The sequence below is a fragment of the Kogia breviceps genome, chromosome 5 (genome assembly GCF_026419965.1).
Source record: "Kogia breviceps isolate mKogBre1 chromosome 5, mKogBre1 haplotype 1, whole genome shotgun sequence".
Lineage (NCBI taxonomy): Eukaryota > Metazoa > Chordata > Mammalia > Artiodactyla > Physeteridae > Kogia > Kogia breviceps.
The window spans coordinates 146,589,616-146,600,049 of record NC_081314.1 but is presented as its reverse complement, the minus strand read 5'-3'; the positions used below and the strand labels follow the sequence as shown (position 1 = coordinate 146,600,049).

Here is a 10,434-nt window from a genome sequence, read left to right as displayed (position 1 = left end):
GAACTGTGCTCTGAGGCAGGAGCTCTGAGTCTGTTCGTGCCCTTGTTGGTGCAATTTAGTGACGAAAGAAGGACAGAGGCTGTATGGTAGCAAAGGGGCCGCAGCCTGCAGGGCACAGACAAACGGGCCACCACGATCCCTGGAGGCCAGGCGAGAAGGATGCTTACAGCCAAGGGCAGGGAGGGAGAACGAGAAGGACGTGCGGGCCAGAGGCAGAGGATGAAACACAGGATGCCGGAGGGACGGAAGGACGAGGCTGAGTGAACTGTGTGAGCGAAACTGTACGGAATCCACGTCGCGTCGATGGAAATTTTATCTTTAGTAGGAGGAAACTTTCTAAGTGTGTAAGTAACTTTGGTTAATAAAAAAGCAAGCTCCCTGTGAGGACCACCGTGTCCGGAAGAGCCCTCACCTCGCCTGCCCTCCACTGGAGAGCGGGGACAAGACGACGGTGATCTACGGCCAGACCCTGACCACGGCCGCAGGGACAGCCTTCCTTTCAGCGCACACGTGCTGGTTAACACCCCGCACCCCGTCTGGCAGAGACGTGTGTCACCTCAGAAGATGCCCGTTCGAAGAAGGACGTCTGCAAGCCTGCCCTGAACCGTGCAGTTTTCAAGTGCGGCCCTGCTCTCCCGGCACGTGACATTTCATCGTCAAGGACAAGCCGTGGGGTATTCCTTGCATCACCCGATTTACAAAATATCCGGCCGCTGGGTTTGCTGGGGCCCGGGCACGGCCTTCTGTGTAGACTGGCGAGTTGTCCGCAAGCAGGTGACCCCCCCCCCGCCACCTCTCTGCTGGAAACGGTCTCTGCTTCCAGCTGCAAAACCACGGACCCTGTCCGACCCTGAGAAAACCAATGGCAGGAAGCTCTATGTGGAAGTTTTCTGTTTTGAATGTAATGGAGATGTGAGCAGAAATAACCAACATTCTGCCTGAGTTTTTTTTTTTTTTTTTAAACATTTTATTTCAAAGGTCAACAACCTAGAGGCAACACCCGAGGAAACAAGTGGTTAGAGAACAATCGGAGTTTGTCTGAATCGATAAAGAGAGGCCATGTAAGTTCCCTAAGCTTCTGTAACACATCACCCATTTCAATAAATAAATCCGCTCCAGTGCTGTGTCACCAAGGACGGGGGCCCGGCCTCGCCGCGTCCTCCCCGCGACCCTACCCGGGGCCAGTGGCTTTGGGGCCCTTGGGGCTCCGGGGACGGGAACCCCCGCGGTTCCGGGGCGGCCGTCTGTCCTGCAGCCTGTCCACAGGCTTTGAGGGCTTTACCGCGGTGCACCCCAGACCGCTGCCGGGTGGGTGCACAGCAGGGGGCAGTGCTGGGGACGTCCCTTGGGTGGCATGATGGGTCTGAGCCCTGTCGTGGTTTTGATGCAGGCGTCAGCTCTGTCCTTGCAGAGGCATCTCTGCTGTCCGCACCCCGACTGCCTGCAGCATCCTGACTGTCCCCCGGCATGTTCCTGCCACCCGAGCTCCACCCGCTCCGACATCCCGCGCTGAAGTACCGGAGAGAGACCGAGGCTCCCCTGGGCGCCGCGGTCACTCAGGATGCGGAGGGGCCACGAGGCACCCCGAGGGTGCCAGCTCGTGGGGCTCAGCGGGCGGCAGCCAGCACTGCCCACGGGCTGCTCCACCACTGCCGGGGAGCTCCACGGCCCGGCTGACACAGTACCAGGATTTCTCCAGGTGGCTTGTGTGTCTTTCCCAGGTGAATGTGCAAAAGGCAAGGGGAAATCACTCTTTTCAACACAGGCTCCTTTATTTGAACTCTTCCTTGAAAGACAGTTTGTGAAGGACTGGCCCAGCCTGCCTCCACGGGACTCGAGGGGTCAATGCTCCTTAAACCTGCAAGAGGAGGGTGAAAGAGCAGCTGGTCACCCAGCCTGCAGCGCTCAATTCATGCCCAAAGCGCAGAGCCTGGAGCTTCTCCCTTCCTGTCCTGAGGCCTTGGGGACGGAAAAGGGGAGAGGAGAGGACACAGAAGGGGGAGCCAGGCCGAGCCTGGGAGCTGCTACGTTTGTCCGAAGCTGCAGCTCAAAGAGCAGCACAAAAGAGGCAAATTTCCCGCACACTTTTCCACTCCATTTTGAGGAGAGATTGCCGGGGTCGTATCCACACCAGGTATTGATTAGGAAAGGAAAAATGAGCGTGAATGAGGCGTGCAGTGCCAGGGACCACGGGTGAGGTGTGGTCTTTTAGGAGAAGCAGGGTGGCAGCAGACAGGCCGGGCTGGCGCTCAGAGGCTGAGGGGCGCGGGGGGCAGGGCGCACTTACAGAGCTTGGTTTCCTGTCGCCGACCCCGGGCAGCTCAGCTCCTTGTGTATGAGGCGGAGCAGGAACTGCACCCAGAGCAAAGACAAGGCCACGGTTACTGCCAGGAGACCCTGGGGGTGGTGCCCTGCTGTCCCCGGGAAGGTGCCCGAGCAGCCCCGCCCCCCGGGAGCCCAACCCAGCTGGCGCTCAAGTTCACCGTGTCTGCGGCTCTCCCGCGGGGCACCGGGGAGGCAGCTGCCCACGGAGGGGCCTCTTCCTCAGAACGTAAAGAACTTAAAGGCCTCAGGCAGAGCGGCGGGAGTGCCCCGCACAGCCGCCCACGGGCCAGGCCCCAGGGCAGGGCTGCTGGGCACTGAGTCCCCTGTGTCACTGCGGAGGCCGTGCTCCTGGGAATAAAACCCTTGGGACAGATTCCAGCCAGAAGGATGTCTGTTTAAGATGAAACCAGTCCAGTCATAAAGTGTCCAAATGGGCAAAAGACAGAGAGTGAGGACAAGGTGACCCATGGTCGCGGTGGCACTGGGGGAGACCAGGGCATCTCTGAGGGCCAGCTGACCCGGAGGCTGCCCGGCCATCCCTGGAGCGGCCCCGTTTCATGGGGCAGCTCCTGCGAGAGCCCCGGCCCTGCCGCCTCAGGGCCCGCCGGCCGCCCCACCAGCTTCTCAGACGTGACAAAAGGGGCCGTCTGTGTGCTCTGCCCGGCAGGGAGCGGGCCTCTTGGCCCCAGAGGCTGCAGGCCCGTGTGACGGGGGTCAGAGGGAGAGGGGAAGGCCCGGGGCTCGGAGAGCAGAGGCCCCCAGGCGTGATCACAGCCCGACAGTCCGCAGGCCCCCGGGGTCACCTGCCGGGCTCGTGGAGGTCCAGCCTCAGACGTGCGGGGAGCTGAAACTGGCCTACTGACCCCAGAAGAGAAGAGGCGTGTCTGGTCTTTAAGGCTGAAAAGACTGTCCTCAGAGGAACCAGCGAGCCGCCTGCTGACTGTCCTTCCCGCTCTCTCTCCTGCAGCGATTTTTTTTTTTTTTTTTTTTCCGGTACGCGGGCCTCTCCCTGTTGCGGCCTCTCCCGTTGCGGAGCACAGGCTCCAGACGCGCAGGCGCAGCGGCCACGGCTCACGGGCCCAGCCGCTCCGCTGCACGTGGGATCCTCCCGGACCGGGGCACGAACCCGCGTCCCCTGCATCGGCAGGTGGACTCTCAACCGCTGCGCCCCCGGGGAAGCCCTCCTGCAGCGATCTTGGCTGTCGTCTCTCATCTAATCTAGCCGGTGCCTCAGCCTCGCAGTTATTGTTTGCCTGCTATGTGTTTTCCCTTTCGTCCTTTCTGACATTTCACGTGTGTTTCTTGTAAGTAACTGGAGTCGGGGCTTCCAAGCCAGTCTGCCGTGCGCTGGTGACTGCAGATCCGCCCGGATCCGCTCCCACATCCCTCACACCCAGCTCTCTTCTCTTCAACGACTGCTTTGACCTCAGGTTCTCGTTTCGTCCTCTGGGACTCCTCCTGGACGGTGCTGGGCCGCCTCATCTGAGCCTCCAATCTCCATCTGCTCCCTGGTATTTTCCATCTTTCTCTTTCTGCGCTGCATTCTGGGTGATTTCCTTTTACCTGTATGTCACCAGCTCTGTCTTTTTTAGTTCTTGTTCTTTGCTCATGAATTCAGTTCCTTCTTTGCCATCTTTAGTAATTATTTTTTCATCTTTAAAAAAAAATTTTTTTTTAAATCTTTTTGCGGTACGCGGGCCTCTCACTGTCGTGGTCTCTCCCGTTGCGGAGCACAGGCTCCGGACGCGCAGGCTCAGAGGCCACGGCTCACAGGCCCAGCCGCTCCGCGGCATGTGGGATCCTCCCGGACCGGGGCACGGACCCGTGTCCCCTGCATCGGCAGGCGGACACTCAACCACGGTGCCACCAGGGAAGCCCTTTCATCTTTTTTTAATTGGAGTCTAGTTGACTTACAGTGTGGCGGCAGTCTCTGCTGTACAGCAAAGTGCTTCAGTTATACACATAGAGACCATCTTTCTTTGTATTCTTTTCCATTACGGCGTATCCCTGGAGATGGACATAGCTCCCTGTGCGCTACAGCAGGTCCTTGCTGCTTGGCCGTCCTCTGTATACTAGCTGGCACCTGCTCATCCCAAACTCCCAGTCCTTCCCTCCCCCACGGCAGCCACAGTCTGGTCTCTATGTCTGTGAGTTTGGTTCTGTTTTGCAGATAGGTTCATTTGGGCCGTATTTTAGATTCCACGTGTAGGTGATACCACAGGGTATGTCTTTCCCTTTCGGACTGACTTCACTCAGTATGATCCTCTTAGTAATGTTACAAGTGTGTATTTTTACAGTTTATCCGATAACCCTTTTACCTGCCGTTTGGGGGTCTGTTTCTCGCGCCTGTCCCTCCGTCACAGCGGGCCGTTTCCTACTATTTCCTGTCGGGAGTGTGAGCTCACCTGCAGCTGGGTGTGGTGTGGGGGGGGACCCCACGCAGCGGGGGGTGAGCTTTGTCCCTCTCACATGGTTTGGGATTTGCTTCTGCCGAAGAACCAGGTACATCGCCACCCTAGGACCAACTTATTTAATTTTTTGTAGGTGTTATGTAATATTGACATAATGCTAAGTTAAAAAGTGGAAGGTTACTGTAAGCAGGTCCACGGCTAAAACTTCTCAGGGCAGACTTGCCCCCAGTCTGGCGTGTGGGCTGAGACGGCACAGGTGCTGGCTGTCTTCTGTAGCAGTGTGCAAACGTGCATGCTTTCACTACACGCAGGGACCCCCGACGGTCCGGGCTTGACGAGGGGTCTCCACTTCCAGCTCCGCATCCTGGGCCAGCCCAGCACCTCGCCTCTTAGTCCCAGGGCTGTGGGGGCGGGGGAGGCATAGCCACCCAGACCCTCAATTCCCGAGACCGACGACTCACCCTGGCTGCTCCAGCATCAGCTTGGGTACTTATTTATCTTTACATTCTGGGGTCCTGGGGATGTCCTTTCCTTTCTTACGAGTTTAGCTGTGCTTTAAAAGGAACTTTAGTGTATACATTACCCGGTATTTCTGAAATCGAAGTGTTTTCAGCCTTAAACAGCCATAACGATGGAAGTTTCACTGCTACTCGGTGGAAATGATCCGGGGATTCTTAATTGAGGAGCTGCTTTTAACACCTAACAGGTTCATAAGTTGAGAGTCGGTATTTGATTCTGTATGAAATGGGGGGGGGGGAAGCTGTGTCTTAGGGCTTCCGGGAATGAAAATATTAAAATTTCACTTAATTGATGGAGTTGATATTTCCAAGATCCTCGGCTCATTTGCAATGGGATCAACATTCGGTTTTCTGGGTGACGCGAGAGGAGACGGTGGCTTCAGGTCTGCGGCCCGGGCTCCTCTTCAGAACTGCAGCCCTTTGGGTGCGGGAACCAGCTGCTTCCCCAGTGCGGCCGACCGGGGGCAGGAGGGGTGTGGGGACAGTCATGGCCCCGGGTGGGAGGCCAGCTCGGTGCCCCGTCCCCTTCAATCCCCACGGCAACCCCGTGCCTGGTGCTGTTATTCTACCCACTTCGCAGGCGGGCGCTTGGGAGCAGAGCAGCTCAAGAACCCACCCGAGGCGCACACGAGCCCCATCTCAGCCTCTCTCCCGTCCTGCTGGAAACCACCTGCTGCCGCTTCGGACATCTGTTTAAACCAGAGAAAGGGCCTAGGGACCATGAACGTTTAGGGGTCTGTGCACCGGCCCAAACTCCACCAAGAGCCGCAGGAGTCCGCGGGAAAAAGTGCCACCGGTGTTTGGCTGACAGCCACAGAGACCCTCGCGAAAGCTGTTTGGGTGGAAAGCAAGGTGACTCACCACTAAGGCACAGGCGTCTGCAAACATCAGCATGTAGAACACGTTGCTCCATCCCGACGGGGAGAGGAGCCCGGCCAGCAACGGGCCCAGCGCTGCTCCTGGAACGAGGCAAAGGGACACGCGTGGTGCTGTGTGCAGAAAACTCTGGAACGTGACTACCCGACATACCCAGGGGCCCAGTAAACGTACAGGAAGGTACTCAACACCTTACTCCGAACTTAAAAAGCACGTGAAGGGGACTTTGCCGGCGGTGCGCTGGTTAAGGCGCCAAGCTTCCTCTTCAGGGGGCCCGGGTTCGACCCCTGTGTGGGGAACTGAGATCCCGCAGGCCACGGAGCGCGGCCAACAAAAAGAAAAACCACATCAAACGCTAAAATGTCACTCCCGCCTGTCAGACTGGTAAGGGATAAAAAAGCCTGCTACTTGTACTGGTGAGGGCAGGATTGGTACAAGCTTTCTTTGGAGGCAAATCTAAAAATGTGTCTTCACTTTACAATATCCATTCTTGTGACCCAACAATCCCATTAAAAATTATTATACAGCAGTCAGAACCTAACGCACAGCCTTAGATATTCTTATGCTATAAAGATATTTGGTTAACTATGAATAAGGTTTGCAGATGTTAATACTGTATCACTGTTAACTTCCTGATGCTGCTCATTGCACTGGGGTCATACCAGGAATGCCTTGTTTTGGGGGAATACACGCTGAATACATAGCTCTTGGTAAAAGGGGCAGCATTGTCTGCAATTTACTCTTAAGTGGTTTGGGAAAAAACATGCACGTGTATATGCATAAGTATACACGCACGTGTGTATACATATGTGCCCGTGTGTGGGTGTGTATGTATAGAGAGAGAGACAGAGAAAAGAGGGGGAGAGGGAAGGAGAGGGAATGATAAAGCAAATGTGATTTCTTTGTACTATTTTTGAAACCTTTTTGTAAGTCTCAAATTATGTCAAAATAATTTTTAAAAAAACGATAAAACAAAAGAAAGCAAATATTCCTCAAAATATCCAAAGATATATCTGTTTAAGAATGTTTGTTGCAGCAGTTGTTTATTTTCCTAAGAGAGACTGGAATAAGTTATGAAACGCGTGTAGGATGGTTCAGTGGCTTGGAACGGGGAGGAGCATGGAGAATTCACACCAAGTTACTGACTGAGATTTAACCTCTGAGAGATAGGATGATGAGGTTCCCTACGTTAGACGTGCTAACATTGTTTTAAGTGTTCACAAAGAGTGCTTACTACTTTTATAACTGGAGAAGCAATTGTGTTTTCTTAAACTCACAGAAGGACTCCAGATAAACGTGGTGGATTGTACACACGTGCTTATCTCGTCCCTCCCGAACACCCCAGGATGAACCATAACTGAGCTAAAAAAAATTAAAACCCACAAGGAGACGGGTGGATGAGAGAAGGCACTGCTTTTGAGGATGGGATTTCAAGGGCGTGACTGGCACGGTTTTCCTTGCTCACGAGAAGGGGCCGGGGACTCCCAGCTCGGAGCCAGACTGCCCAAGTCCACGAGGCGGGGGGCCAGGGGGGCAGCAGGAGAAAACGGGATCTGGCCGAGACTATTCTATAATGAACTGTTAGATACGACCCTCCAGCCCCTCTGATCCCAGGTTTCTCCTCCTCAGCATCACTACTCAGTGATCACCCCCCCACACACACACACCCCAGTGGCAAGAATGCTGGCAGTGAGGTCACACCCCTGTGGGTCCAGGGGGGGGGCTCCTCCTCCAGACCCCAGTCGGACCCCAAAGACCAGCAGCTGACATGCCCCCCGTGCAGAAAGGGCTTCTGACGAGTTGTTAGTGGCTCTGTCTTAGATGTGAGTATATGATGGGATGGCCAAGGTTCACCCGTGTAGAGGAAAGCCTCAACGTGAAAGCAAACGAGCTGGGAGGAGGGGGAATCTGGGGGAAATAAAGAAACTGAGGAGGAGAACATTCCCAGGAAAATGTCATACCCTCCGAGGACTAACAGAAAAAGAAGTTGAATCATGCGAAACTCCCACTTTTGTGTCTGAAAACCATCCAACTTCAGTAATTTCACAGGATTCAATCCCACAACACTGCGTCCAAGAAGTAAGAAGAGGATGCACTAAAAGGGCAGGATGACACTAATGAAAATAACATTGTGATGCCTGAAATAAAAAGTCCAGTAAGGAAGTTGGAAAGGAAAGCCAAGAACATCCCTGAGAAAGCAGAGGAAAACAACAAAGACATCATCAGGCAAGGAAAAAAGAAAATTGAAGGATGAATCCAGACGGTTAAACATCCAACTAACAGGTTTTCTAGGAAGACAAAAACAGTAGAGGAGACTCGTCACAGAGAAAACACAGCACACTTTCCCAGGGATGAGGGGCATGTGTTTCCAGACTGGGTGGGCCCGGGTGCCCAGGGCATGGGGGATGCAAAGAGGCTGCAGAGGTAAGGTGAGCCCGGGGGGCCTCCAAGAGGAAAGACCAGAGGTCAGAGGTGGAGGCCTGGGCTAAGGGTGACAACGGGCTTCTCTGTGGTGACAACGGGAGCTAGAAGACACCAGAATTCTGGAGAAAAAGGACTCTCAGCTAGAATTCTATACCCAGACAGACTATCCATCAAGGGAGAGAACTGGAAACAGGGGTCCACCGTGGGCAAGACATGAAAGGGGCTTGCAGGAGGGCGGTACAAGCAGCTCTGGGATGAGAGCCGTGTCCTAGGCAGAGCACAGGGGTCACGTGGCTGCAAAAGGCCCCTCGCAGGCCGCCGGCCATGCTGGAGAGGAAGGAACAGCCGAGACAGAAATGTAAACAAAAGGGAAAACAGGACATTTGTTAATCTGGGGAAAAACAAAAACGTGCATATTAAGGATGTATAGTTAAAGTTTATTTCTGGGCTCGAGTGAGCGAGGTTAAGCAGTCCGGATGGCTGGGGAGGAGGAGACGAGGGGCTGCGGGCAGCAGGGGCCCCAGCTTCCTCGCCAGGAGGACAGGAGAGAAGGTCAAAAGGTGACAGACCAAGAAACATGTAAATGTGTATGTGGGGAAGACTGGAAAGAATGGTTGAAAGTGACGGCTTCTAGAAAGAGGGGCGGAGGGGGCGTGGGCAGGGGACTGTCATGTTGCCTTATAATAAGTTTCCAAGACTGCTATCTGGTTTCTAAAGTAACACTGTGTGTTACTGTGAGAAAATAAAAATTAACTTGAAGAAATTCAGGGCTCTATTTAATCGCTCTGTATAAACATATAGAACCAGCCAGCCTTGCAGCCCGCTGGGATGCAGTTCTCTACCCTGTGAACGCACCAAACACATGAACTCGTGTCCCTGCAACCGCCTGGCTCTGGCGAACTGAGAGAAGGCACCAGCTTGTTCACAATCAGTCAAGCTCTGTCTCCGTCGGAACCAACATTTACAACATTTAATAAATACATCGGGGCTTCCCTGGTGGCGCAGCGGTTGGGAGTCCGTCTGCCGATGCAGGGGACGCGGGTTCGTGCCCAGGTCGGGAAGATCCCACGTGCCGCAGAGCGGCTGGGCCCGTGAGCCGTGGCCGCTGAGCCTGCGCGTCCGGAGCCTGTGCTCCGCCACGGGAGAGGCCACAGTGGTGAGAGGCCCGCGTACCGAAAAAAAATATTTTTTTAAAAAAATTTAAAAATAAATAAATAAATAAATACATCAGGGTAAACGCCCCTGTGAACAGAATTTCTGCTGGAACAGTGCGCATTTCCGCTTGAGCCTTGCTTTGCTTCCATCTACTTGGGCAGCACTTAAGCAGAGGAACAGTGGGGGAGACAGTGGTGGCCGTGCCTGCATGCTGTTTCCATGGCGACCACCTCCTCTGCCCCGGTGCACTGGGGCTGCCAGAGCGCGTGGAGTCTGAGTCTCAGCCAGAGCCCGGATGCAGGACCCGCAGCCATCAGGTGGGTGTGATGACTCCAGATGAGCAGCGTGGAGTGCAGAGGTCAGGGGTGGTCTGAGTTAGCCTCCGCCCTCCTCCTGTGAGGGGTGACAGGTGCGCAGAGCTGGGCTTTGGCTCCTCCTGCAGCTCAGAGCCTGCCCCCGATTAGAGACGCAGAGCCTCTACCCTGTGGGCCAACGACTTCTGCTTCCCTCTTGTTTTGAGAAGGAGATCAAGAGAAATGTGTTCTTTAGGCTACTTCATAATTTTCTTCTTTTTAACCCCCCATCTTCTGCTTTAAAATGCAATCAGGGCTGCCGGCCAAGCTCCCAATTTGCTTTCAGAAAAGGGGGTCACAGCGTGCGCTGGACTGACTCAGACAGAGGCCTCTGTGGACAGAAGGCAGAGAGGATGCTGCCGGGCGGGTCAC

General features: G+C 54.8%; 1 protein-coding gene across 12 annotated transcripts in view; it reads right to left on the bottom strand.

Moving 5' to 3' along the window:
- Window positions 1-943: 943 nt before the first annotated feature.
- Window positions 944-10,434, bottom strand: part of SLC37A1 (solute carrier family 37 member 1) — an 88,628-nt gene continuing 79,137 nt past the window's right edge. For 8 of the 12 annotated variants that reach the window (XM_067035171.1, XM_067035174.1, XM_067035172.1 and 5 more), the window contains 2 exons: window positions 6,116-6,213; window positions 5,555-5,943 (listed from right to left, as the gene is read on the bottom strand). In XM_067035171.1, the coding sequence (XP_066891272.1) occupies window positions 5,815-5,943; window positions 6,116-6,213 (227 nt within the window). In that variant the 3' untranslated portion in view covers window positions 5,555-5,814. Of the gene's footprint in view, window positions 1,859-2,287; window positions 2,353-5,554; window positions 5,944-6,115; window positions 6,214-10,434 lie in introns of those variants that run through there. The other 4 variants (XM_067035175.1, XM_067035176.1, XM_059064002.2 and 1 more) reach the window with 1 other exon arrangement.